The 27,826-nt window shown below is 48.9% G+C and overlaps 10 protein-coding genes across 10 annotated transcripts; 7 read left to right on the forward strand and 3 right to left on the reverse strand.

Moving 5' to 3' along the window:
- Positions 1-2,281: 2,281 nt before the first annotated feature.
- On the reverse strand, positions 2,282-5,001 carry BO87DRAFT_460862 (ferric reductase family protein; the record flags this gene model as incomplete). The annotated part of the gene is made up of 6 exons (XM_025629051.1): positions 2,282-3,302; positions 3,359-3,480; positions 3,538-3,590; positions 3,657-3,889; positions 3,946-4,331; positions 4,384-5,001. The coding sequence occupies 6 exons, from the start codon at positions 4,999-5,001 to the stop codon at positions 2,282-2,284; spliced, it is 2,433 nt and encodes an 810-aa protein (XP_025477692.1).
- Positions 5,002-7,711: 2,710 nt separating this feature from the next.
- Positions 7,712-9,148, forward strand: BO87DRAFT_363493 (FTR1 family protein; the record flags this gene model as incomplete). The annotated part of the gene is made up of 4 exons (XM_025621689.1): positions 7,712-7,884; positions 7,959-8,083; positions 8,135-8,580; positions 8,644-9,148. Exons 1-4 carry the CDS (start codon positions 7,857-7,859, stop codon positions 9,146-9,148), a joined length of 1,104 nt encoding a protein of 367 aa, XP_025477693.1. The 5' UTR covers positions 7,712-7,856.
- A 636-nt stretch (positions 9,149-9,784) lies between these two features.
- On the forward strand, positions 9,785-11,394 carry BO87DRAFT_440958 (uncharacterized protein; the record flags this gene model as incomplete). Its single annotated transcript, XM_025627981.1, has 3 exons — positions 9,785-10,243; positions 10,283-10,847; positions 10,902-11,394. The coding sequence occupies 3 exons, from the start codon at positions 9,785-9,787 to the stop codon at positions 11,171-11,173; spliced, it is 1,296 nt and encodes a 431-aa protein (XP_025477694.1). The 3' UTR covers positions 11,174-11,394.
- Positions 11,395-11,779: 385 nt separating this feature from the next.
- Positions 11,780-14,083, reverse strand: BO87DRAFT_363494 (Zn(II)2Cys6 transcription factor). The gene is made up of 4 exons (XM_025621690.1): positions 13,842-14,083; positions 13,171-13,770; positions 12,980-13,114; positions 11,780-12,922 (listed from the first exon to the last, which is right to left on the reverse strand). The coding sequence occupies exons 1-4, from the start codon at positions 13,899-13,901 to the stop codon at positions 12,107-12,109; spliced, it is 1,611 nt and encodes a 536-aa protein (XP_025477695.1). The 5' UTR covers positions 13,902-14,083; the 3' UTR covers positions 11,780-12,106.
- A 1,163-nt stretch (positions 14,084-15,246) lies between these two features.
- Positions 15,247-16,551, reverse strand: BO87DRAFT_408422 (epoxide hydrolase N-terminal domain-containing protein; the record flags this gene model as incomplete). Its single annotated transcript, XM_025626146.1, has 6 exons — positions 15,247-15,423; positions 15,483-15,773; positions 15,833-15,982; positions 16,038-16,116; positions 16,174-16,472; positions 16,528-16,551. The coding sequence occupies 6 exons, from the start codon at positions 16,549-16,551 to the stop codon at positions 15,247-15,249; spliced, it is 1,020 nt and encodes a 339-aa protein (XP_025477696.1).
- A 289-nt stretch (positions 16,552-16,840) lies between these two features.
- Positions 16,841-17,880, forward strand: BO87DRAFT_363497 (SDR family oxidoreductase). The gene is made up of 4 exons (XM_025621691.1): positions 16,841-16,922; positions 16,984-17,070; positions 17,121-17,276; positions 17,333-17,880. The coding sequence occupies exons 1-4, from the start codon at positions 16,887-16,889 to the stop codon at positions 17,873-17,875; spliced, it is 822 nt and encodes a 273-aa protein (XP_025477697.1). The 5' UTR covers positions 16,841-16,886; the 3' UTR covers positions 17,876-17,880.
- A 618-nt stretch (positions 17,881-18,498) lies between these two features.
- BO87DRAFT_428020 (fungal specific transcription factor domain-containing protein) lies at positions 18,499-20,836 on the forward strand (the record flags this gene model as incomplete). The annotated part of the gene is made up of 7 exons (XM_025627434.1): positions 18,499-18,623; positions 18,666-19,324; positions 19,374-19,470; positions 19,559-19,762; positions 19,858-20,013; positions 20,070-20,244; positions 20,348-20,836. The coding sequence occupies 7 exons, from the start codon at positions 18,499-18,501 to the stop codon at positions 20,834-20,836; spliced, it is 1,905 nt and encodes a 634-aa protein (XP_025477698.1).
- A 1,650-nt stretch (positions 20,837-22,486) lies between these two features.
- BO87DRAFT_378488 (uncharacterized protein) lies at positions 22,487-23,048 on the forward strand. The gene has a single exon (XM_025623798.1). It carries the CDS (start codon positions 22,813-22,815, stop codon positions 23,032-23,034), a length of 222 nt encoding a protein of 73 aa, XP_025477699.1. The 5' UTR covers positions 22,487-22,812; the 3' UTR covers positions 23,035-23,048.
- A 511-nt stretch (positions 23,049-23,559) lies between these two features.
- On the forward strand, positions 23,560-25,495 carry BO87DRAFT_114121 (MFS multidrug transporter). The gene has a single exon (XM_025617900.1). The coding sequence runs from the start codon at positions 23,684-23,686 to the stop codon at positions 25,310-25,312; it is 1,629 nt and encodes a 542-aa protein (XP_025477700.1). The 5' UTR covers positions 23,560-23,683; the 3' UTR covers positions 25,313-25,495.
- A 1,095-nt stretch (positions 25,496-26,590) lies between these two features.
- BO87DRAFT_378491 (uncharacterized protein) lies at positions 26,591-27,279 on the forward strand. Its single transcript, XM_025623799.1, has 2 exons — positions 26,591-26,875; positions 26,925-27,279. Exons 1-2 carry the CDS (start codon positions 26,675-26,677, stop codon positions 27,084-27,086), a joined length of 363 nt encoding a protein of 120 aa, XP_025477701.1. The 5' UTR covers positions 26,591-26,674; the 3' UTR covers positions 27,087-27,279.
- The last annotated feature ends 547 nt before the right edge of the window (positions 27,280-27,826 follow it).

Genomic DNA, 27,826 nt, shown 5'->3' on the forward strand with positions numbered 1-27,826 from the left:
CTGTCCAATTAGGCCACTGAGGTAGGTGCTCTGTATATGTCCTCAGTGATCTCTATGAGCCGAATGGGCCCCAGGGATACCAATGACGTGTCACTGGGCAATCCCGCGACTGCTTCATCGGTATTCAACCATTTACTGTTCCACTCAGATCAGGATATTTATATACAGGGACCTAACAAGGGTTTCATTCTTAGGCCCGTACGCGGGCCACTCACGCGACAAAGGCAGAAATTAGGATGGCAGTGTCAGACCAGAGCTGGACAGACAGTTGAGAGAGATTCAGAGGATCCCTGACACTGTGATTCAACAATACTGATACTGTATAGCCTCTGCACGAGCCAAAAAAAAACAAGATAATTATCCCCAGAACTCCCTAAAATAGTAGATGTTATGGGTGATTCTAGTTTGATAGTAAAATGTCTTTGCACGTGATAAAAGCTCGTTTGGTATCAATCCGAAACGTTTTTCCAGCTCCGATTTGACACTGCCGCTCTAAATTTGAACCCCGTCACGTGTAGGTGCCCCATGTACGCTTTGTCTGGTAATCTCGAGATGAATTCGGTGGAGGTTATATTGTTGAGAAATTGGGCAAAGAAGATCACTTCTGATATGATAGTAGAATATTCAATGTCGCTTATCTTGCAATACTGCTTCTGCTGTCACGTCAATATTGCTTATATCATATCTTCATTCATGTTTTGTGAATATGAACACCCGCGTCAGGAGATATATATATACTACCATGTCTATGAGCTAGTACATACTACTATTGTAACTTCAGCAAGCAATATGATATAATGATACTAATATTGTTTAAAACCTAGCAGGCTTACATCATAGCCTACTAGATAAACCTTTCAGCCAATATATTCACAATCTATAGCTACCGAGCAACGGACAAATACCCAGTCGACGCGATATTATAATGCTACTTGGTTGCATACATTCATCTGATATTGCTCCTCGGTATTGGAATCTTTTGTTGGATAACGCCTTATCTTGATGAATAGATCGTAATCGCTCGAGGTGTACCTAACCGTAGCACGGAAAATATATCTATATGTATTGTACAGGTAGATTTATTAGAGGTAACTGAAATAGGTCGGAGTCGAATAAGCTGCCACAACCTCAAATGAAAGTACTATTCTATTCAAAACTCATTATCCATCAGAGTTGCCCATTTGTTGGTAGCGACTGGGAACCTGGGAAGGGTTACTGACTGAGAGCCTAGTACCATAATGGAGGGAACAACAACGTCCTGGCAGAGTCTAGATCCACCATTTTGCTGGAAGGAGAGACTATGCGTGAACCCCACACATTAGACACAATATATCACCGGTAGCCTGGATGTCATCCTTAAAACTCGGAACCGGATGTTACATTGGGGCTGTCCCGAGTAGCAGGAAATGCTGCCGCCCCTTTGTGCGGTGCCTTGTTGACTATAATCTCATTCAGCTATTTAGGATATTACGAGAATCAAGTCAAATGCCGCCCTACGCCATGGCAATAAAACAGCCCAGGCACCTGACGCGCATTCCGCCGGAAAATCTTAGCTCGAATACCAGCCGAGCCTGGCCAGTCCGCGCCAAGCCCTCACCCAGATTCAGCCCAGCCAAGCCCGGAGACGACCAACAAACTAAACCTCCACAAACAATTGCTTCGCCAAGCGCAGAGGCTTTACCGAGCTCCGATGCCCTACAACGCACTCCATACATGCCCAAGAGGGGCATATCTAGTACAAGCTTGCGAGAGCCCCTCTGCCCACCCACAGATCGATCACCGCAAGGATGGGGCCATCTTAGCTTATTTCGGGTACGAGCTTGCGATGGTTCCACGCGACGGGATCCACCGGCCGTGGTTCCTCCCGCTCAAAGAAGCCTGAGTCGGCAGTTTAACCCGAAGGGCCGGTTTTTGGTGTCAACGGGCGATGGGGCCGGAGTTGAGCCTGGTGAGGGATTACCGGTGAGGACTTTATATGTTTGTTGTTGCCTGGGTGTGGTGCAGCTCTAGGTACAATCTACAGGATAGATTGATGAGCTAATTGTAGTCAGGAGGATGCCGTTGTATTTTTCACGCAAAAGAGCTTCAAGTATACACTATCCGCGAATATAGAGAAAATGAGATAATCAACAATTGTGGATATCAACATTAAGTAAGTTTTCATTTACTGTGCAGTAATCCTGCATAGTTCCACAATACATATACTCATTGGCAAACATAATCAATCCATGCCGTAAACCCCTTCCAATCATCTTGCATCATACCCTTTCCCAAACCCTCGTTACCAGCCGAATGCCTCCTCGAAGTACTCAATATCCTGGAATCCACCCTTCATGGCCTCGTACACCGAAGACCTGCACTCATCCGCCATCACGGCCGGACCACAGGTGATAACAGCCAACCGGGCCGAGCTAGCCTCTGCCTCACGCACTGCAGTCATTACACTAGCGCGAATAGCAGGCCGGCCGTAGCGAAGCTCGACGTTGAGGTCCTCGACGGAGCGAATAGACCCACTGGATCTGTCCTGAAGAGCCATAGCATCCGCAACAGCCTCCTTCTCCTTCGTCGGAGTCGTTGCGCCGGAGTCAATTACGTTTCCGGCCGCCGACTTGTCAGTGCAGAAAAGAGTGGTGGTAATGTCGCTGTGCTCCAAAGCTGCGGACAGATCTCTGCAGCAGACTTCGTCGAAGATCTTCTTTTGACGGCCTGTCCAGATGAGCTGGATACGAGTGGTGTTGGTCTTGCCGGCCTCAACGCGCGAGATGTGGTCCAGGATATAAGGCACCGCGCAGGCAATACCTGTTCCACCCATGATCATGAGGACTGTGTCGAAAGTGTGAAGTGGGGCCTGGTGTCCGTATGGGCCCTCCAGGAGGAGCTTAGGGCGGATTTCAGCGCCGGCCTTCTGGCATTGGTCACGCAGACGTCTCGTCCAGCCGTCATAGGGACGGATGTAGAAGATAAGCTTCGAAGACTCCTCCTTCGAAGTCGCGTTCTCGTAGCATCCCATGGTGAAGGGGTGGTTTTCCCAGCCGCGGAGAGTGACGGGCTGGTAGAGGTAGTAATGTTGACCAGGGCCAGGCTTCAGGGTCTGAGAGGCAGGGTACATCTCGACGCGGATCAGATCGCTTTCGGCACTGTAGGTGACCGTGGAGGAGGTTGTGGAGATGAAGCCCTTTCCGAACTTGACGTGGAGGTTGCAGTAGACCATGCGTGCATAGCGGACGGCACGATCGAAGCCCCAAATGGCAACCATGGGCCAGAGGTAGCCGTTATAGACGGTTCCGTCGAAGCTGGTGTGGCTGCAGTCTTACTGTTAGAGATAGTGATGTGAATTGCGTTGTTAAGGAGAGCATACCGGAACAAGGCGTAGATTGTTAGAATGGCCAAGAGGACGTGGATGATTAGGAAGGTCTCGTAGAATCTCTGACGAAGCCAAGTACCAGACTGGAAGAGTATAACTGCCATAACAACCGTAGCCTATAAAACAATTAGAACTTTTGGGCAACGCATATTATCAGAATAGCTTTAACATACTACAATACCCATGTAGAAGTAGTTCTGCTTCAGCGCGCTGTGGTATCTGCCATCTGTATGTAGGATGTGTTGTCAACAAGTTGTAAACGGTAGGAACTGGTTGTGATAAGGGGGCTAACCATAAACCTGGAAGACCACAGTGTAGGCGATTGAGTGAACAATAGCCAGAAGGGTACACACCCAGGCCGTGTGACGGTGGAAGATGTTGAAAGACTGCACGTTGAAATCGGTCGCCCAGAGGAAGATATTGTTGCGTCCAGCAAAGAGCCAAAGGAAGGGCAGGCAAGCGTAGGACAAAACACCAGTGCGGTCGGAGGAATATTGCCAGTTTTGCTGGTACAGACTCGGCGTGCTTGAAATTGAGCCGTTAGTTAAAGCGCACTAGCCCTGAGTAGACTGATAACGCACCTAATGTTACCCGTGAAACTCTCGTAGTTGACGCAAGACAGAATGATAGCGACGGCCCAGAAACCAAAGACGATCAAGGTGTCCAGTCGTTTAGGAATGGTGTGAAACAGGAAAAGCTGTTGGTGGTTCGACAGGTAGGGAGCGAAGCTGGCAGGAATCACAAAGTATGTGCGCATAAGGTGTGCAACTGCAGCGACTGGTGCGAATGCCTTACTCTGGGGGCCTGCACTGATTTTCTCGGCGTCACCAGAATTAGAAAGTCTCATACTAGAACGGACAAACTTCCAGGCCTTCACTATCATTCCAAGGGCCAGGACACCGCCCCAGTATCCCATGAGACCCCATCCGTAGCGTTTGTCTTTGATCAATGCATAGTCGTGAGTAACCTGAGCTCATGTTATTTGACTAGAGTAAGAAATAGTCGAGCAGTTGACTCACGTAAGACTTGTAAGCCCGTTTGTAGTAGGAATGGCTCAGAAGGACAGGTGATTCAATGGTTCCAGTTGTAGTAGTACTATTCGTTTCCGGGTCGATAACAGGCAAGGAGGCAATATAGGCGTCGGTGGCATTGGCTTCGATCTCGGTCAGGCTGATCAGGGACACACTGCTTTGTTCACAAAGACTCTCCCAGTAGGATGGGATTGCGGAACTGAGTTGTTCCTCAGTGCACCAAGCCTTTGCACTGGCATACAGGGACATGACTCCCACGGTACTTGTACAACCTCCCGTTGAACTGGCACCATGATGACCACGCTTCTCTCGCATGGCTCGGCGACGGTGTGAGCTTGAGCTGCTGGACGAGCCATGTCCAGAGCTACTGGAGGAGCTGCTAGAGGAGTTGCTGGAGGAAGACTGGCTGGAAGACCCATGCGCTGTGGTGCCGGAGCTCGACGATGTCGAGGTTGCCCCTTCGAATGTGTATGAACCGAGAGACGAATATATAGCGTAGAAGCAATAATCAGCCAGATTGGGTGCCGACATTGTCAAGCCCTGTCCGGCGAGGACCGGGCTCACGGCCCAGCTCAGTCCAAGCAGGATGGCAGCCTGGGAACGCATGTTGAGATGGATGAGCTCAAAGTCTGTCTGACCAAGTCGAGGAAGCCTATTGCCGGGTATATATGTCTGGCCAGAATTTTGCCTTCTATTGTCATACGGTGCCTAATGGGACCCATTCTAATCGCTGGATTGCAAATACATCCGAGCCCACCAACTGAAGTCTCTAGAAAGAGGCGTTTCTCTAGCAGAGATTTCTTCTCCAGTTATGCCTTGTGCAAAGTTCCGGAGCAGCCGATGGTGGGAAGCGTTGTAACATACCCCATCTACTGGTCCGTTTAATTGCGCCCACGAACCATTGACCCATATGGTTGGACGTGCCAAGACGCAAGAGATTGATAAGTCGGAAATAACGATCCAACCAAGTATACGTATGCCTAATTCTCGTCAAAGTGATTCTTCCCCGTTCATAGGAGCCCGTATCTGTAGCCACCGACGACGGAGCCCACCGGCCATGTGGGCTGCCAAGACTAATATCGCCGAAGCTTCATCAGATAAGATTCACAGGCCAAGCAGCGGCCATATGACTGACAAGAAATTCTTGGCCACTTGTACCTGAACAACCCACCAACAAGGTGCCACCAGCTGGAAGGCCGTGCTTGGCAATAACGCAGCGACGTACGGGCCGTCGGTCATCTCCCGGCTTTGACTCATGACTTGGGAGGTTCCTTTTAGAAATGGTAGTTGGTGTATCTGCCTCGGGCGCTGTATCCGAGCCCCGGGTGGTCCTAAGCGAGATAGCGGATTGACACGGTCTATCTTGGCATCAAATTCTTACCATATTGGGAGTCCTCCCCACGTTCGGTGCGGTTGTTCCAGGTTTGTTGTCGCAAAGTATACACGTTTCAGGGTAAACTGTCCGCGTTCCTGCGGCAATTATGTACGCATTGTATGATTGTGATAGTTTTGCCGCTTGGCATGACATTCTGTTCATAGTTGGGCTGTACGTTGCACATATTGGGTTCAGACTGCTCCTATCAATCATGAAAATCTGGCTCAAAGCACAGGTTATCAGTTGGGCAATATGACCGCACGAGTACTGGACATGTGACCATGGTATGTCACAATCGAATAACCTTGGGTAAACCGGCAAATCTTGCATCGGTCCCTAGAGTTTATCGGCGAGAAACCCTTTTTGCAATGAAGATATGTGGGCGTCAATCCCACGCCTGGAGGCAGTCAAAATTTGGCCCGTTGAACTTCGCATCCAGTATCCACCTTTGTCCGAGTCAAGCAACCGATCCCTCCCCGCCTCCCATTCATCTAATGGCCCTATGACCCATAGGAGGAGGAGATGCAAGTCACTAGAGAACTCCCCGTATGGCGGTCCCACCGGTCCGCCGCTGATATCCCGAGGGAAGGTTATGAGAAAGAAGGGAATTAGTTTGCGAGCCTAACCTAAAGCTTAATTAGCGAGCACGCTAAGATTTCATGGCGCAACCGAGTTCTATGGGTCATACTTATCAATCAACGATACTTGTATGGAACGAGTGGTAATTTTACGTCCAGTGTGCCTGACGATCCTTGAAAGGTAACTTGAACGGCTTTGGTCCCATGCACATCACCGTTATTCTGGAGCACTGGGGAGTGTTGCAGATGCGAATCAGCTAAGTATAGATTGAATCGGGACGTCGTGTGTGGTTGCAGCCGTCCTGTCTTGTTCGGCCATGGGTCGAGTAATTGTCGATTCTATGATGCAGGTCAAATCGACCACTAGTACAACCGCACTGGCGCCTCGATATACAAGAACAGGGCATTAGTCAAGTGGCAGTGGTCTTACTTTCAGTTAGTGTGAGTAGCATCGGTGGGAGAAGATTTCTCCCTTGGCTACTCTGGCGTCCCTCTAGATGGCTCTTCCCCTAAACCTTAGTCCTCCCAACTATGAAGGTATAATAACCAACATCGGGGTCCCACATACACCTAATTCATCAATCTAGCTGAATTTTCCACTAAGCTCTGTCACTATAGCCATGTTTCGACCATATCCAACGTCTTGGTTCAGGTACCTCAGTAAAAATTCTCGTCAGCGTTGTTGTCACTTAACAATGACGGCGTTGAATGACACATTTTCAGTCGATCTCCTGTGTATGACTGAGTAGATCGTACCTTGTGACAAGAGCAGAGCATACCTCTGTTACGTGGTTGTCAAAGGAGCATTGCCCATAGTGAATTCGTGATAATGCCATATCTTGACGTGTCTCTTGGCAAGATATTGAAGTATCCGGAATACGATGACTGTATCGTTACAGCCGACTATCAACCCAAACTTCAACCATCCGCCCGATGGGGCACCCATTTTTTAACCGGGTACGATTTATCAGATCCATGCCTATGACTCCAGTAAACCAATCGCTTCTGACTCCTCGCTATCAGATTTTTTCCTGCATCTTGGCAAACATTCTTGACCCGCTTGTAGTTACCAAGGCACGCCTCTGAGACCCTTTGCATGCCGCGATAGCCATACTTTAGGCATATGACCAGAGATTATTCCCTGTGAAGATTGATAAGCAAGAACCGGCGTGACCATTTTTGTTACGTAGATAATTCAGCATCGTATACAGCCGGACGCTGGAGTCCCGGTCAAATTTGCTCTTAGTGCCATGGCAATTTCGGTGTGGTGTCTCTATGGATGGTTGGGGTGGCACCTGGGCCGCTGAAAAGACACATCCGAATGGGTTGCGGGAATCGGAGAGGACTTAGAGAAATCTGCCGTTGATCCGCTGGGGTATATGTTGCTATCATCTCCCTCGGTCATTTCAGGAACTGGGACAGGACCTCTTTGGCTTGGACTCTCATTCACTTTTGACGCTTTCAACTGTCTCTTGGAGTTGCCTTAGACGAGGCTTACTGTCGACAAGATGGCCAACAGTGTGTTTGCAGTGACAGGTATGATACATCTCACTCTTGCACCTTATTATAGCAAGGCATTTGCTCTTTGATCTAGTACTCACAATCTACAGTCTTCTTCATCTGCTTTCGTGAATGTCTCGAGAGTGTCATTATCGTCTCCGCGCTTCTGTCTTTCCTTAAGCAGACACTAGGAGGAGAAGGCGATGTACAAACATTAAAACGATTAAATCGACATGTATGTTTCTTCCCCCATACAAATACCATTCTGCCTTCTTACATAATCCAGGTATGGCTTGGTGTAGCATTAGGTCTCTTCATATGTTTGTGTGTCGGCGGTGGTATGATCGGTGCCTTCTACGGCCTCAACAAGGATGTCTTCACCGGTAGTGAGGATATCTGGGAAGGTATCTTCGGTTTCATCGCTTCCATCATTATCAGTATCATGGGCGCTGGTCTCTTGCGTATCTCGAAGCTGCAGGACAAGTGGCGTGATAAGCTGGCCCAGGCTCTTGAAGAGAAGGAGAAGACCAAGATTGGTATCTACCAGCGGTTTAAAGACTGGTCCAAGAAATATGTCATGTTCCTTCTTCCGTTCGTGACTGTTCTTCGTGAGGGCCTTGAGGCCGTCGTGTATGTCGGTGGTGTGGGTCTCGGTCTCCCTGCTACTTCGTTCCCTCTCGCAGTTGTTTGTGGTCTTGCTGCCGGTATTGCCGTCGGATATCTTCTTTACAGGTTATTGCTGCCCTCTCGTGCTGGAAGGGCTTGCAGTCCTGGCTAATATTTCCTCTGCAATAGATGTGGTAACACTGCCTCCCTGCAATACTTCCTGATCATCTCGACCTGCTTCCTCTACCTCGTCTCCGCTGGTCTCTTCTCCCGTGCAATCTGGTACCTCCAGAACAACGCCTGGAACAATATCATCGGTGGTGATGCGTCCGAAACGGGATCGGGAGCTGGTTCCTACGATATCCGCCAGAGTGTCTGGCACGTCAACTGCTGCAACCCCGAATTGGGTAGCGGTGGTGGATGGGGTATCTTCAACGCCCTTTTCGGCTGGACCAACTCTGCCACCTATGGATCCGTGCTGGGTTACAACCTCTACTGGATCTGTATCATCGCTGCCTATGTTTGCATGTGGTACAATGAACGTTACGGCTACATTCCGTTCTTCTCGGCCTGCATGCGCAGAATCCGCCCTAAGAAGGCTGCCAGCCGGTCCAGCAGTGAGGGCGTGATTGAGAAGAGCAAGGAGGTTGATAGGATGCCATCGCAGATTGTTACCAGAGAGATCAATGCCTAAGCGTACGGCTAAATGTTCTACTGTCGGTGCTGTGGTGAACACCGTTAACGAGATTTGAAAGGGTGACAGAAAAGATGAGGGCCTTGAAAAAGGAAGTTGCCTACCGCGCACGGCCAGGCAACAGCTAGTGATTGCGATGATTGTATTCGGATTTACGGGCTAGGAATGTCAGTTTCCGCCACATAATGCTATTACGGTGGAAAAGTTAGTGGAACTAATTATTTTCGTGAATCAAATTGCAACTATTCTATTATTCCCACCGTCGGCTGACAATGATCCATCTTTGTAGGGCTGATCGGAACATCCGATCTATAATTGGGAACATGAGGGGTAAGGAACAAAAATAAGAGACTGCCAGAATCACGTCTTTACCTCCGATGCTGCATGACGAAAATCGTAGTACGCGTCAATCAGCAGGGAAGGAAAGATAACTAGGTGGCGAGCAAGGCTCGGGGATAAGCCCTGACGGCTTGAGCTCAATGTGGATCCTCCGAGCTGCGGACAACAGCATAGCCAGCCGCCATATAACTATACGAGAGTCCAACAAACCTAGAGAGAGGTGAGTCCAATTTAATCTCCAACGATTTGATGATCATGTATCAATCAATTTTATTAACGTGCCTAGCAGCCTTCTCCATGACTACCACCACCACAGCCCTCGCCATCGGGGAACCGCAACCCATGCACAACGCCAACCACATCTTCAACGCCATCCACTCCTCCATGCGACAATGGGGATCATCACTTCATCATAATGGAATGACTTTTCTTCTTGCCTTTGTCCCGAAGGGAGTCAAGCTCTATCACGGCGACGCACGATCACACCCCATCTCCAGGATAGGCTGGATGGCTTTCGACCCCGAGCACGCCATGGTATTCGCCCGTCCTCCTTCAAAACAACCATCTCACAACGTGGACTCAGAGTCCCAGCAAGTAATGATCACTCCAGCTGAGACTGGCTGGCTTCACACCCACGCAACCACGGAAGACCTTCGCCTCGTTTACATCGACGGTACCTCGGCGGGGAAGTCACAAATAGGCACGCTGGACCTGCAGGACCGTGTCCTATTTGAAGATAAACTGGAGCCTGGAGGCGTAAGTCAAGAGTCAGCGTGAGCTCGCGCCATCTGAGAGATCGCGCAAGAGGAATGGAATGGACGTGTCGACGGCGTGATCCGGATGGCAGCGGGTTTTGAAATCATTCTCTGTAATCCTGAACAGAAGCTAGACACGGTCAATATTGCTCGAGTGACGCTTCCCATTCGGGATCCTGCAAAGAAGAGCGGCAAACCTAGTGACTTGCTTCGGACGGTCACATCAAGGTACCATGGCATTGGCGGCGACCGGGTCATTGTCAACTATGACGCTTTCGTCACGGCATATGACTATGGTCTTGATTTGTTCCATGGTGGTAGCAAGCATCCGCGTCTTGCGCATCTCCCTACTTTGTCGCTTGCGCCCATTAGGGATGATTTGACTGCGCTAGTCATGAATCACGATCCTACGACGCGGGTGATAAACTGGCAAGGAGTGGTGGACATGATGGTTGAGAAATACGGTCGCATTCTGCGCAGCTTAGTATCTGCCCATCATGATGATCAGGCTGCTCGTCTCGAGTTTATTATGGAGACGGCAGAGTGTATATTATCCCCATTTGTCGATCGCGACAATCGTGATTACTACGCTGAGATTGACCGATGTGCTAGCCAGTTCATTCCAACTCATGCTCCTAAGGACTCTTTGGGCTACTGAGCTGTCTATACTGTTAGCAGTAGGATCTGCAGCAGTCTTATGGCAGTCATGGAGGCTAAGGAGTACGGTATAGTGACAACTATTCTGCAGGACCTGATGCACTATCTTGACTGGAGTATATGGAAGGAGTGTTCTGGTTGCCAGGATGATGAATTCTGTGCTGTTCCTATCTGGCCGCAGGGGTCACAGGAAGATTACGATCATCCGCGATGCCAGAAGTATGATAGCGCCTTTCAGGGGGACAATGACTACTGGGGCCCGGTATGGCGGTAGTTCGCACAGCTTTCATTGGTCTTTCTTTTGCATGTTATACTGGAGTTATTATACGGTATTGGGTTTGGGTAGTTAGTTGAGTTTGCGACTATAGATTCTACATGCATCACATCTTCACATATCACATGAGCAAACCGTCTTGTATACTTGAACAGAGATTTTCAGCAATGAAGATAGTGACATTCTCCCTTGACACCGTGGCAGTGCTGCGATGAGTGCCACACGAAACTTCTGCTTGTCAATCTGGGTCCCCTCGCCGCCGATTGCCACATTCGGAAACCGACGCCGACCCCGGCCATACCCCGAAATCTATCACTGTCAGTCTAGACGGGCCCGAACCGAGCAATCCTACGCGCAATATTAGCACGGTTAATTTCCAGCCGTCACATGCAATTGACCCCTGTGAGAATGGCTCACTAAGATATTCAGTGTCCGAGTGGACGGCATTTCACCCCGGGCTTATCCTGTACAGCCCTACGAAGATCACCTCGCTAACCCGTTCTGGTGGCCCTTTGCGAACAGGCAGTTGGGGCTGTTGAGTACTGGCTTATTGCTGTCTCACTCTAGCAGACTTTTTTATTTGCTTTTCGTCCAGTGGGAGTTGTTGCTTTTCAATCTGCGCTCTGGGGAATATCCCCTGAGAAGTATTTAAGTTGCTTTGCTCCCTGCTCTCCAAGATAGGTGAGATACACAGCACGAATACACGTGGTTTGAGCAGAATATGTACAGGTAAGCATGGATATTATCTTGGGTAAAGAGGCAAAAGATATATTAATAATGAAAAAGGTATTCAGCTTTTGAAATGAGAATGCAACATGGGAAATTAGTCGAGGCACACAGTCGCCGAAACTGCTTCGTCTCAGCATCGAGGGTATATATCACAATGGTCATCGTGTCTCATGACACGGCATGAAAGGTTCATAAAATTTCGGTTTACTGCACGGCCGTGAGGCTGCGAGTCATTGAGGATTGTTCAAGTATGCGTGAACGAGGTTCTTCCTGTCTACCATCTGCACACAAGACAGAGGCCAACCGGTAACCCATGGTCGAACCAACACACTCAAGAGCAAGCCGGCATAGAGTCAATTGGTCTGCTGTCGCAAGCCCGGAATTTACAACCACCCACATCGGCCACAGAAGCGTGTATCCATTCGCCAGCTTGCTGTTGGGGTGCAGCTGGAATTCATGATTTGTGGTGACATGTCCCAATGTGTAAGTCACAGTGTCGCAAATCACCTCTATCAGGCTTCTGATCCGACCGTCTATCCCGCTGAATGTTTCTACAGGGAAATATTCAATATTTTCATCGTTTATCGCAGATGCAAATGGAACGTACTTCTCCCAACACTCGAACACGTGGACGAGATAGAGAATTTGTGCTGCCTGGACGACGGCCAAGAAGCATGGGGTCCATGGATCTCGCGAAGCAGCCTGCTCTGCATGATTCACTTGGCCCATACCCGGCACGGCAAATTGGCGTTTCCAATGTTGAGGGACTGCCTCATCCCAAATGCTGATTTGTTCCATGATGAAATACGCCCTTCCCAGAATGGAATGCAATAACCGGGCCCTGGCGGTGGGTGGGTAGTTGTGTTCGGTTCTTCGGAACTCGCTGGCCCCGTGACAAAACTCGGAGATCATACTGGTGATTATCCCTGAGCGTAGCACGTAGTCGGGATTGTACGCCATATTGATAGATGCTGGCAAGCAGGCATACGCAAACTGATTATTGGCTACCGCTTGAATTTGCTGCAACGTACAAACTAAGTCAACAATGGCTTTTGTGAATACAGTGGTTTGACTTACTATCTGAGTGAATGCCCAACCGAATAGCTTGCGGGCATATTTGCTACTGCGCTCCGGTCTACCCCGAAGATGCATTAGAGAGCAAATTCCAGGGATGTGAGGATTCACTGCCCCCTGTCTCTCGCCGCTTAGATCCTGAGGTTTGGTAAGCAAGCGGTGCCGGTTAATCGGGTCGATATTGGTAAACTTACCATGAACATACTCAAGAACAGCGCAGCTGCAAACGTCTCGTCTTGAGTCGAGGTCTCCTTGTTGCTGAGTGACGTTGTGAGCGATTTCAATGCCACGCCATAATGCTTCCTAGCATTCACGTAAAGCTCATTTACGCGAGCGGTGTTGAATAACGAAAGGTAAGATACGCTAATGATGGCATGTCTCAGGGAAGGGTCATTGCCTTTCTCCTGATATAGCTCAGGAAGGAAGGCAAGATGACCCTCACAGGGAGACTTCTCGGTAGGCAGGACATGCTGATGAAAGAAATAACAGAGTGACTGCCACTCCAGACATGGTGTTATCGCAGCAGGAGGACTAGGTGGTGTGGATGGGGATTTAGTGGGAATCAGACGAGTATCTGTTCCATCTTGGTCTGATACTGCCGCGGACGGTGATGTTGAGCCACTCGCGGGCTGTTCACCGTCCGTAGTCTTTTTGGTTCGTTTCCTGGCTGCTGCCTTGCCTGCTTGAGGTTCTTTCGTGGCTTTATATTCACGAAAGGCGAAGGCATCCGGATAACCCGTACACTGCCTCCCCTGTGTGACGCAGCGACGGCATGCTGGTCGAGCCCCATCACACTGTTCCAGGTCAGTTAAGAATCACGTAGAAGAAGAGACAGAACAGTTTTTATCATATTTACCGAACTTACCTTCACTTTACGCCTCCGGCATACATAGCAGCCGGTGCTAAGCCTTCCAGGGAACACCATGTGTATAAGCGGCGGAGACGAAGCTACTAGATGCAGGCAAGGACAGATGCAGGTCACCTCGGAGAATGGAAGAGGCTGTGATTTGCATGCAACAGGAATAGGCAGTGCTTGCGAGACCGACGATGTGATTCATTCCAGTGCAAAAAAAGAATAGCAAGCGGGCAGCAACTGCAAGGTTTCAGGTCCCCGTCTGGAAGAGGGGAAGTGCGACGGCTTTCCGCCACCAATCGGATATCGGGCGGGATCGACGCTCCGTGGATGTCACGTGTGCCAGACCCTCGTCTCTTTGCGGTTTAGCGCTGTCGTGGCCCTATGGGGCCACTCGCAAAGTAGCCCCAGAAAGGGTTTAGCGTTATCGGTGCCAAGGCCAAGCTGGTAGTGCGAGCCAATCAGCAGACCTTTTTACCAGCGGTACCAGGTTTCCCTTTCAGAAGGAGTTCTGCCGCGGTTTTGGCTTGAGCTTGACCTACTTTTGAGACTGCCGACTCTATATCCGGTAAATGTTTATCCATACCCTGTACAGGGGACACAAAACCAGCTGGTGAACCCTTATACAACATGAGAAAAAATTCATGCAACGGAGCGATGTTCCCGCTTAATTACTCAGATCTAAATTCTCTCTACATCATCTCACATTGTACTACACGCCAGTAGGCCAGTACTAATATGTACTTTCGAGAGCAGGGTCCTCAACGCTTATACGAGAGCCTACAAAGAACATTCCAAAACGTTTGATAAACTACAGTCCCATTCTACATTTCATGCCTATCGTAGTAAGCTCAATGTTCGATCTACATATATATAGGGTACTAATCATCAACACACAGCACATGCCCCCCCCAAGAGCTTTTTATGCTTAGGACAACTAAGTTCTCCCCCTTCTCGGAACGAGGGCCTCCCAAGAATCCACCTAGAATTTGTATTAGTAAGACTAATCAACTTGGCACATGAGTCAAATGCTCGAGTAGCACTCTACTAACAACGCTTTGCGGGTTCACCGGCAGTAGTGCTCGGTAGTACATCGGTCTCTATTATCACACTTCGGTTCCTTCCGAATGAGTGAGGACTAATGGAGGATATAGGTGCTATTTGAGGAGAACCCAGGCTGCATGACGTGGATTGTAGATTTGTAACTGACGGTCCCCGTCCGGCGTCTTAATTCCACATATTAGAGGTCGTAGTTGGTGCAGTTTGTGTGTCCTATACCTTGCGCATAAGGTACAGGGGCATGACAAAACCATATCCAAGATACTAGAGCAGAATACGTCATGAGGAACTCATCTTACTTCCCATTCGACCGAATGTTGTGGCCACCTGCTCGCTCTATTGAACCCGTCATATTGCCTCAGCCATGGCTTCCACCGTTCTTGAAGACTGGTCCTTCCTTGTCGAAGAATTCTGCAATATCCGCCACCAAGGCCTCTGGTCGTTCCCACGCAATGAAATGCCCCCCGGATTTATGTTGCTTCCAAAACTGAATGTTGCATGTCTCGCTCATCCAGTCACGAGGATATAACCACAGCTTTCACAGTAGATGAAATGTCAGCCCATGCCACGGAAATTCAACAGCAGCCGACATACCTCCTTTGGGTAAACCGAACAACCGACGGGCTGGGTTATGTATCTGCCTAACATACTGTTTCTGTTTTCGTTCAAGACTGCCTCTGCCTCCTTATAAATTTGCATTGCTGCACACGGGCTTCCTTGATAGTGCATGAATGTCCAATGAATGAGTTCTTCTTTTGTCCAAGGGTAGTCGTCAGTCCATGCCTTTAGTTTACCCACTAGCCAGGCCAGCATGCCGACGGGGGAGTCATGTAACGCGTAACCGAGCGTCACATTCTTTGTCTCTTGGACTCGCTGATATCCGCGCTGTGAATGGCTCCAGTCAGATGCAAAGAGCAGTTAGTCATCTGCTTAGTACTACTCACTTCATTATGCGCAAACCATCTTGTCCTCTCCAAGTTCTCTAGCTCTTGCGTATCATAATCCATCCTCTGGTACCGCTGGAACTTCTCAGCTGAGATTTCTGGACTGGGCGGAAGCGCTAGGAACATGTTTATGTGGATCCCTAGTACCATCTCTGGATGGCCCAATGCCATGTATCGAACCATACCCGGGTAAAGATGGCGCGACGACATGGAAAGCTTGCCGTCCTTCTGGAGGGTCCGTGAGCAATGGTAAAATCTTCAGTGACTCGAGAAATGACCCAGGCCTAATATGGGTACATTAGCATGTTTAACGGCAATCCAGAAGAAGTATGTTACTATACCATCCGTGAACAAATAGTAAAGGAATCGCATCCGCCCGTGACGATGGATGATGCAGAAAATGAATTTCCAATGCCTCAAAACCAGGAATTTGTATCGGCGTTTTGAAATGATGAAACGTATTCAGGAAGCTTTCGAATTTTCTCCAGTCATACTCTTCGCGCCAGAATTCCAGAAGTTGCTTGAATTCGGCATGCCCAATCTCTAGGTCGTTCCATTCCACCTCACCCATGCGCTCATCGAGACGAGCGATCTTGAGCTTCGCTTTGACTTCCTCAAGAAGAATGTCGGAAATTTGGACCTTGGGTGTTTGTCTGATCAGTATAATTCACTGCGCCAGCCATGAGAAACCTTACAGTAAATGGTCTGATATTTGCCATGTTGCGGTTGAGTTTCTGTTGTAAAAAGAAACTTTGGTGTCAACAGCATAAATTCCAATATGTTGCGAAGGTCAAAACGTATTTACAGACAAAGGTTGGTTTATACGTCTTTGCACCCTTGAAATAGAGGCGTAGTATACACTCAGCCTAAATCTACGCTGATATCATAACCAGAGTTGGCCAAGTCGGGGTTCTCCACTTCGGAAAGGCATTACCCGCCAACCCCACCAAATACGATCAATCCCCCGTGTAGATTTATAACAAGACCTCAGTACTGGCTGTAACATCTCTTGGACAGAATTTGTGAACATTTAAATTGATTGATCACGTTTTTAATGGAGTCGAACCTAAAAGGCCGCACGGCAGTTATTGTGAGTCCTGTCTATTCCGCGTAGTTTTCCACTCCCTTGCTAATGATGCCACCCTTCTAAGACCGGCGCCTCCATGGGCATCGGTGAAGCTATTGCTATGACCCTAGCAGAGAAAGGAATGAATGTCGCTCTATTGGCAAGAAGCAGGGTATGTATCTCAATAACGTTGGTCCACGGGAAATATTAACCCGAAATTAGCCCAAGCTAGAAGCTGTGAAGGCTCGAATTGAAAGGAAATGCCCCGATATCAAGATTCGCGCCTACAGCGTTGACATCCAAAGCCATGCGGAGGTAAACGCGGCTGTGAAGCTTATTGTATCCGCGTTAGGAGACATCGAGGTTTTGATCAACAATGTAAGCTTGCTTTGGGGATTCGAGATAAGAGATGTGAAAGCTGACCATCGCCAAAGGCTGGGCTCGCTCTTGGTGCACCGGGTAGATTCTGGGAACTACCAATTGAGCTGGTAGAGCAAATGAATGGCACGAACATTACTGGGGTGATGTACATGACCCACAGCGTGCTGAACCGAAGTATGTGGCCCAGAAAACGCGGGACTATCATAAATGTCTCGTCGGTCACCGGGCTTGAATGCCCTCCTTTTGATGGGGAAGCTGTATATCACGCAAACAAAGCCTGTCTTGAGGCATTTACCAACAGTTTGCGGATGGAAACGGCTGAATCAAATATTCGTGTCTCAGTCCTCCGGCCAGGTTGCGTGGTCAGTCACTTTCATCTTCAGCGCGTCAAGTATGATCAGAACGCGATGGATGAGTTTTTCTACGGGTATGAACCCCTCGTGCCGGAGGATCTGGCTGAGGCGGTATGGTATATGGTCAGCTGTCCTGAGAGGACTACAATCAAAGCGCTTGACTGTGTGCCAACCGCGCAGAGAGCCCTTACTCGCTTTGACCGGGAATGGAATGCACGGAACAACGGAGACAATCGAGCATGAAAGGCATGACCGTCGTTATGGTAGTTAACAAATATCGTAATGATAATGAAGTCAACAAGTCTCCTTTCATTATGATTGTTGTTATTTTTATTAATTATTCATCAATTGGAGCAGCCCAGGGTTAAGGTATAAAGAATACAACTGGTCTAGAAGAAACAATGCCCTACTGGGTCTTCGACCTGAAAGAAGTCCTTAGGCAACAGTTATAGCATGGTAGTAGATCCCAGGTACGGAATAAGTCAGTAACTATTCATATCCTTTTTTGCCACCAACTAATATTCCTTTGCTCTGCGCATTGGCTATAGTCAGCCTCGACGAAGCTGATGACGTATCTAGGAATGGAACGTAGGCTAGATATTAGTTCTTCAGACTGCCATTGATAATCAAGGGATCAGGATCTTCAACTTTAACTGAGCGGGCCCCATTCTTGCTGCTGACAAACCACCCCGCTCAGGGCCCACAGTCTCAGGGTCGTCCATTTTCAATCAATCCTGTCATGCTCATCGACACAATACCTCATCATCTCGCTGCTCTGAAAATGCCAGCTACACAAAAGAGGCAGCGTGTCTCCATTGCTTGTGTCCCATGTAGAAAGAAGAAACGTCGCGTGAGTCTGAAGACATATGACAGCTGGTTGCGACCCTGACCCCGAGTATAGTGTGATGGGCAGAAGCCCGTTTGTCAAGTCTGTGAAAGAGAAGATCGCGAATGTGGATACACATATCATCTTGAGAAGCGAAAGTTGGTGGTACGCAAACTCTGGCTGAACTCATCGCTGAAAGGACCCTAGGCCTCCGACCAAGTGCTACATCCATGCACTCCACTCCAGGATTGCTTTCCTGGAACATCAACTTGCAACAGCCCGCAATGGTGCAGAACAAGGTGAGTCCCTGACTGTGGACCTGGGCAGTGACGAGGAAGTCTTGAGGACGCATAGTGCAAAGCCCGTATCACATAGCCTTTCGGGCTTCAGGCGAGATTTTCGACTTTCAGGGGCGTACGGACTGTTCTGCTCTAGGGAGCTTGACGAACAGCAGCAAAGCTCTAGCGGGGTGGGCATCTTGGAAAATGTAGATTCAGTATCAGAAGAGCCGTTGTTACTTTTTCCAGATGCAGAAAGCCAGCTTTTAGACGACTTTTGGACCTGGAGAAATACTTGGCCAGTTCTAGTCCATGAGCCTCTGTTCAACAAAGACTTAACCAACGATGGAGTCAAAATCTATGCCACCCCAACCTTATTGGCTGCAATACTAGCCTTCAGCTCCCAGTGTGCAGGTGATGCACAGCTCAGCATCTGGGGAACATCAGGCGAGGCTCTTGCTAAACATGCAAAAAGTAAAATACTCGCGCAAATAGAATATTCCAGTCTGTCCCTTGTCCTGGCAGCAGCTATTATCGCTCTAAGGGAATTAGCAGTCGACAATCTGTCCTCTGCTTCGCAGTATATCGGTAAGCCCATCTGGTAAAATCACACATTGAAGGCTCACACGTCTTTCAGGGATTGCCTTTCGACATTCTCTGACTCTTGGACTTCACGTCGAAACACCAGCAATGGATGAATCGATACAAGGCTCACAAGAAGTTCTAGAAGCCCGGTCACTTGCATGGTGGGGTGTTTGGTTGCTGGAAAAGTCTCATTTGTTCACAAAGCCATACCTGAACACCAAGCTAATACTGTGATAGAAACATATCCCAAATCATTGGGCAGCCGAGTGCTCTACGCGACGGTGACATGCGTCCACGACTAGTTCCAATCCTTCCCAGTGTCGAGTATCGCCTATGGTCGGTATCTCACACTTCTGATCCAGAGTTGACATTCTCCAGTATGTCAAATCTTCAATATGCGTGTAACCTAGTGCGCATGGTATCACCTGTTCTGGACGAAATGTGAGTAGTCTCTGCGAGACATGAACAGTGCTCATGGGTTTCCCCGGCCAGACTCAGAGAGGCCTGTTTGAAAGATTTACTAACTACGCCTCAAGTCATGCACTGGCATCTCCTCTAAGCATACATGAAAAGGAAGACAAAGCTACAAAGACTCATGTCGCCATGTCCGAATTCTACAATAACTTACCGAGTCACCTCAGACTCCCTGCCACCGCTACGAAGCAACTGAGCCCACCTGTTTACCAATTCAAGTATACAATCCTAGGAGACCACGACGAGGGTTGATGAGGAGCTAATGTATATCCAGCTTGCTATATCACAACTTGAAAATCATGCTTCATCGTCCTTTTATCAAAACAGCCCCGTCAATGCATGATTTGGATGAATTGAAGCGCCCGGAAATGGTACATATCCAATCAGCAACCTTTTCAGCCATACGCATAACATCCATCGTTAATGCGTATAGAAACTTCTATCCATTGGTAAGTACATTTGACGAATCACCTCCACTGCCCTCTTTTCGTCTACGTTATACGCATTTTGGCCCATAATAAAATCTTATCTAGAATACTGAACTGTAATTAGGAAACTCTTTCCTCGTTCGCTGTCCATAGCTTGGCAACTTCATCTCTCGTGCATTCATTGAATGCCAACTCGGCTGATGCCACGCTGTCGCAACGGACAACGCACCTTTACCGTCTCAATCTCCGCTTCCTGGGCCAAATGAGCTCAACGAACTATGGCAGCAATCGCGCAATAAAGGCTCTTACATCCTTAGAATGTGAGGGGGGTACATCAATCCAGCCGAATGCCACGAAACCCTCCGTGCGTGACCGCGGAGCAGATGGTAATAGTTCTGTTTCCGCGGGACAAAGAGGAACGCCAACCACAGCACTAGAATCGATGAACATTTTCGGCTACATAGATTCCTTGGAGAATGCTTTCGATTGGTTTCAGTTGCCTCTGAACGAACAACTCGTTTTTGATGATGTCATCGAGAGCTCTTTGTGGGAGGAGGTATGCGAAAGCAATGACCCCGTGGGCAGCATACCGCCTCTCCACGGAAATCTATAGGTAGTGCATCGGTCAAAATATTATAGTTGTGCCTTATCTGCTGGGTTAATTCCCTGCAGGTGGAGATTGGGAGAGATAACAAGTCTTGGCTTTGTTGATCTGGAAAGTAAAAGCCCGTTTCCCGGGAGCGTAATCAATATACTCATTGAAATTTCACCCCACTCGTGCAGGTCTACAAGCGGTCTGGCCCTTACGACTTGTTAGACCCTGTCAATCTGTTCTGCAATGTCGACCGAGTACCCTAATCGATCACGCGCCGGTCTTAGCATAAGGCTAGACCAGTCTCTAATCCCGTGATAGATTCTTACCCATTCAACCATCGCTACAGATTACAAAGGGGTTGTTTCGGCTTGTCTAGATTATGGGAACGATATGACAAGTGGGCAGTGGGCGTGTCATGGGGTGTCCGTACTGAGCGGCATCCGAGTCACGATAAGAGGGGGGGAAAGAAGTGGATTTGAATTGCGATCTAGATCAACCTCTGAAAGACGAATATTAGCACCCGGCATTTGACTTTTCGAAAGGCTGGCTGAAGGTCAGACTGCGGGTCCGGCATACTCTAACCGATCTCCCGTCTGTGGGGCGTTGGGGACCAGAGATTTCTCTTTAATCTTACTTTTGAAGGGCGAAATTTTGATTTCACCTTCATGTCAAGGCTATGGACCAAAAGATGCGGCTAAATCGGAAGACAGCGTGGGGAATCAGTAAGGGGCGAGATTTGTAGAGTCAAGCAGAATGTACAATGTAGGTAGATATGGAGCGAGATGGCAGATGGATGGATCATTTGGGGTTGTCCTCGCCGAATGGGGAATGTTTCGGCGCCCCCGGGTACGGGGGGCAACACTTGCCGACTGCGCAAGGGCGTGATCCTTTCCTTTCATTTGCTTTCCATCTTCATTCCTTTCTCATTCCTTTCCCTGCATGCCTGCAGACACAGCCAGGTTACATTCTAGGAATGTAACATCTTGCTCACCTCATGCAAGCAAGGCCAATTGAATTGCATGAATGGCACATGTTCCACGGATAACCACGAGGGATCAGCCCGGTACCCCGAATCAACAATGCTTTGATGCCTGGCTCGTTATCGTGAGAATGTCCGGCCGACAATATGGACCTCTTCATGGTCGAACTACACTAGGATACTTCACTCCCTCTGCATTCGCCTCCCCCTAGGCTATACTTCCGTCGGCGTCCGTGATGCCATTTTCCGTTAAACTGAACGCTTGACACTCTTTGTTGGCTTTTCGATTCGTCCTTCCTGCCATCTCCGTGGGCGAGTGATTGGACGACCTGTACGCCATCACTAAGATTAGGTTACATTCCGTAAGAAAACTGTTGCAGCAGCCCTGCCGATGCCGGCCCGACACGTTTTCGGCTCGGTCAACACCTTGGCAATCCCGGCATGGTGGTTATTGTGCTACCAGATGCATCACCTCATGAATGTAGTGGTAACGCCAAGAAGGTGCCAGAAAGGCAGAGTCATTGACCTGTCAAAGGACATCGTGAATACATACTTGAACGCGATTGGGTGCCGACACCCTTTATCGCAGGCTACATGTCTTCTTGCTGTTCGGTTGTCAATGACACTCGCTCGGTCTCTATTCCGGCAGCCACGCGACGACGGAAATGCGCTGTTACCGGTCCCCATCCTCCGAAGCAAGGGATAGGAGGCGATGACTAGGAAGTACCGTACACAATGTCCACGGTAAGAAGTCTTGAGTGTAGATTGTCTAGAAGTAGCCCCCAGGAATGTGGCGGTGCACGATTTCGAACGGGCAATGTTCTAGAGCAAGTGGTGCCATTTGCTCGGTCCATGAAGTGATGCTATTCTGCTTACACCAGGCATTACCATTCTCAACGTTGAACATGCCCATCTACTTCAATCATAGCTCGTTCATGTCAGGCGATAGGTCGCTTTGCCTATCCATGGATGGCCATGCTGCAGGGTTACATGCAGTAAGAACGTGGATATCCCCATGCAAACCGGATTTGTCAAGGGCTTTGCCTCTGGAATGGCGTCATGGTTGGTGGTTGAAGATGGGATGGACCAAAATTTGTCTACGGTTTGGGATGCGGTCGGTGGCCGGACTACCGCTTTGGGTACCCCGACAAGCGCTGGAGCCGCTGATTGGCACGACAACCCAACGTCCCTATCAAAGGCATTCGATGGCTTGGGCACTGGAAATCTCACGGGGTAATGCCGACGATGATGGTGTGTAGCTTGTGCTCATTTGTCATAGGAATTGTCAAATTCTTGCTTTTTTTTTTCAAGGGCGGGACTTTGCAGGCGTTGGGTACAAGGCGCAGTGCATTGTGTCACTTGAGTGTGCCATGTGCGGCTAGCCCTCATCAACGCAGGAATGGCGGAGAGAAGCAATGAAAGTTAATCCAGAGCGTTCCAGGCATTTTCATTGATCGTCCCGGCCGTGGCCCCACGGCGATCGATCGATATCGGAGCTGCACCCTCCCTACGCCTACTGCTACACGCTACAATCGTTTCCTCGGATACTCCGACGTTCATGACGTCGTGCCACCATTGCTTTCCCTAGAGCGGTGCAGTCGACCACCCTCAACTCCGATGTTGAGTGTGCAGGGCTGAAGTATGTGAGTTTACTATATAAGACGCTCGCCTTGTTCCTGGTGTGGCCTTTTCCATCCATACCAAACCCACCCACCTTCCAGTTCCTCGTTCTTGCCCGGCGCTCTGTTCTACTGGTACAGGACTATAACCTCGCCGGACCTTTTATTTTGCCTTTCTGTCTTGGCCAATTCCTTGTTCGAGATATATTTCATGAATCCCACAACGGCAGTGTTTCTTTGGATCACCTAAGAAACAATTTTCTCATCATGGACACAAAAGAGCTATTAGAGAAGCCTTCAGGAAAGGAGGGTGCTTTCAGTCCCACGCGCCAACCTGGGAATATGCATGCCGAGCATGCCACCCAGCCAGATGATGATAGTGAAATTCAAGGGAAGTTTCACGGCCCCGTGAAACGAGAACTTACCGAAGACGACTGCTACGAGAAGCTGGGCTTCTGTTTCCCATGGTACAAAAAATGGACAATCCTTACGGTCATCTTCGTCGTGCAAATGTCAATGAATTTCAACAGCAGCACTTACTCCAACGCCGTCCCGCAACTCTCCGAACATTTTAATATCAGTGAACAGGCCGCCCGAGTAGGCCAAATGATCTTTCTAGTCACATATGCTTTTGGCTGTGAACTGTGGGCCCCATGGAGTGAGGAGTACGGCCGGTGGCCGATAATGCAGCTCAGTCTACTGTTCGTGAATATCTGGCAGATACCGTGTGCTCTTGCTCCTAACTTCGCAACGATGGTTGTCTGTCGTGGCCTTGGCGGTATTAGCTCTGCAGGCGGCTCTGTGACTCTCGGGATGACGGCTGACATGTGGGAGCCCGATGATCAGGGCTTTGCTGTCGCTTATGTGGTCTTGTCCTCCGTGGGAGGCACCACCATTGGACCTATATTTGGCGGAATGATGCAGCAGTGGTTGAGCTGGCGGTGGAACTTCTGGATCCAGCTTATCTTTGGCGGTGCTACTCAGCTCCTGCACTTTTTCCTTGTCTGTGAGACTCGATCGACGATTCTTCTTGACCGAGAGGCCAAACGCCGACGACAAACCGGCGAGGATCCTAACGTGTATGGACCGAACGAGCTGAAGCCCTCCCGCCTCAACATCAAGGAGGTCCTACACGTTTGGCGCCGACCCTTCGAAATGTTCCTCTGTGAACCTATTGTGCTCTTTCTATCTTTGCTCTCCGGTTTCTCCGATGCGCTCATCTTCACCTGCATTGAGTCGTTCTCTTTGGTCTTCGCACAATGGGGGTTCAATGCCGTCCAAATCGGTCTGTGCTTCGTTGCCATTGTGATCGGCTACTTGTTTGCCTACGGTATCTTCCTACCCGATATCTACCGTCAACGCCTGGTGCGACGCCGGGAGGGAAATGCCTCTCGATACGCTGAGCGACGCCTTCTACTCTTGCTCTTCATTGCGCCTCTTGAAACGATTGGACTGTTTGGATTCGCCTGGACCTCAATGGGCCCCGAGTACACCCACTGGATCGTACCGTTGGTGTTTGTGTTCCTGATCGCTGTTGCTAATTACGGCATCTACATGGCTACTATCGACTACATGGTTGCCGCGTATGGAGAATACTCTGCGTCTGCGACGGGAGGCAATGGGTTTGCGCGAGATCTACTCGCTGGACTCTCAGCCATGTACGCAACACCCATGTACACCAATATCGGTGGCCGATTCCATCTACAATGGGCGAGCACCATTCTTGGCTGCTTGTCTGTCCTGGTGACAGTCCCCATTTACATTTTCTATTGGAAGGGACCTGAGATCCGGGCCCGAAGCAAGTTCGCCCAGACTTTAGAAGCGGATCGGCAGCGGCACGCAGCCGTCCGTCGGTCCAGTCAAGTCACCATCTCGCGCAAGACATCCATGGCCTAAGCGCCTGGTTTGCGGTAAAATTAGATGAGGGAGCAATTTGTCGGAAATTCCCTTTATGGCTGGTCCGAATGACGCCATGATTGACGTTTAAGATCCGCATGTATGCATAGATACCCGCTTTGCTTTTTGTTTTTGTTTTTGTGCTCGATGTGCTGTTCTCCCAGGACGTCGGGACACGTGTACTTCAATGTATGTGGAATAAAACAAGGTTTACTTATCTGCAAAGTCTTGTCGATCTATGAGCTGTATTTCCTGCCGGTGTTGGTGGGCTTGGTGCTTATCCAAACCTCTTGCCACAGTATACTTAAGTCATAAGAACTTTCTACTTTCAAGAGCAGTAGAGATGTAAATGGATCACGTATGGTATGATATGGCATGATAAGGGAAGGATGAGTAGACTAACCTGGATGTATGTACGAAAGGATAAGGATTGGTCATCCAATTCAGCAGGTTGTCCGTATCCTAGGTCAGCGGAAGAGCTGTGCCAACTTCAGTGGTTAGACAGCTTCTCAAGGGATACTCGGGGAAGGTACTAATTCAACATATGGTCATTTGCGTATCGATGGCGTTCTTAAAGTGCGAGACCTCCAAGTCTGAACCAAGTCTGAACACGACAGTAGTGGGTTTATATATCTTGCTCCTGTGCAGAGCAAAAGAGTACTCCTGTTGGCAAAGGACATCAGGTGACATGTTGTCATCTGCCATCTGATATATGATATCATGGTTATCTGTGGACATGGGTCATGCGCACCAGACTTTCTCAGCTATACTTGGATATCCAGTTGGAATGTAGAATTGCTGGCTTTGTGCACACTCTACAACAGGGAGCTGAGAGATGAGCATTCCTCTTGTGGTAGTGATCACCGCCATTTCCGCAACTTGTGAGTAGAGCAGGAGCTGAGAGATGGCATTATCGCCTATCTGATTCGTTATTGCAGTATTTATACTGACCATTTCTATCACACTGAAGGTGTGATTAAAAGCTGAGAGATGTAACATCAGGGTGATCATGACTTCTTTTAGCATACTGGTAGGGTAGTGGTGAGCTAAAAGATGCCGTCTTTGTGAACAGGCGGCCCATGCGTAGATGGTATGGGCCAATCACACTGAACATCACATTGCCCCTTGGACATGAAGTAGATACCCCTTCAACTTCTTCGCCATCAATCTACATGATTCGTAAACCTGTGGAAATCTGCGATCGTACATAGATTTGATGCTGGAAGATGTCTATAAATACGGGAATCTTCACCCGGTCTCTCAATGAAGTACCGCACACAGCAATTCCTTTTCTTTTATGACAATAAATTGAACAATCGTTGCAGGAATATACCCTTAGTGTCTTATTATATTCTCATCACCATGCAATGGTACACAGGTTACGGCAATAGAATCATGGGCAAGTGGGCGATTCTCATCAACCACGAGCGTCTGTACTGGTTCAATGGCGATGGGGGAAGTGCGGATGGCTACGGAGAGAGACACTACATGCGTCTCGATTATCTGGGATACATTTCGACATGGTCTCGCGATTATCATGTGTACCATGACAAGTGGGATCAGGTAGGTCCCACTTCATCTTGTGTCAGTGTGATTGAGCTAATTGATGTAGGCCCTCCCCTCTCACACCATGCAGAACGGAAACTGCTGGGCGTTCTCTGAAGATGATATTAAGGCGTACGGAGATATCATCGAACAGAATGCTGGAGGCGCTTATTTTGCACCAAACCCTTACTATCATCCTGGCGCACCTCGGCGGCCACGTCGGCCTTGAATGTCGGGTAGGGTGGAAAGGACATGGACGTTTCAGGGCGGTGGATGATGCAGGTGTACAGGGAGAATTATGAACAGAATTCTTGAATTGTTTTTATCCTTTCGTTTCGACTCCTCTTTCTGTTGCTCATGCCTTCCGGGTTAGGTTTTGGTGGGACTGCTTATGTGAGAACAGATAGGGTAGACCTCAGGATATAGATAGCTCACTAAGCAGACCCTGAGTAGAACATGGCAATTCAGATTGAAAACATTCCTTACAGCTGAGGTATATCAAGGCACCCATGCTTCGAATCTCGATGGTACTACTAAGTAGTACTACTACTGGTATCCTTGAGTACTAAAATGACCGGGTTAAGCTATTGTGAAGTATCTACTAAAGTGCGGAAATATATTGTAGGGGAATAGATCCTCAGAGGTACTGGGCACAACGATATATATATAATGCCCACATGGCTGCAGAGATGATACCGACGCACTTACGTAACAATAGACTGCGCTCGATGTTAATACTGGACTCTGCAACCTATCTTCATCCTACCATTCCAAGCCAGCAAAGATCATCATCTCTCGGCTGCAGGAGCCAACACAACCGGGGGGAGGGTTCCGCAGCCAACCGCAGTGCGGAAGGACATTCCGAAATGCCGCACTGGGGCATGAGTGGAAAGCCAATGTCGGGCCGCCGATTGCCAAAGATTGGAGCGATAGTGCGGGGAAAGTCAAAGGTAAAGTGCGCCCAGACTA

This window comes from Aspergillus neoniger (assembly GCF_003184625.1).
Source record: "Aspergillus neoniger CBS 115656 unplaced genomic scaffold BO87scaffold_25, whole genome shotgun sequence".
In the NCBI taxonomy this organism is placed as follows: domain Eukaryota; kingdom Fungi; phylum Ascomycota; class Eurotiomycetes; order Eurotiales; family Aspergillaceae; genus Aspergillus; species Aspergillus neoniger.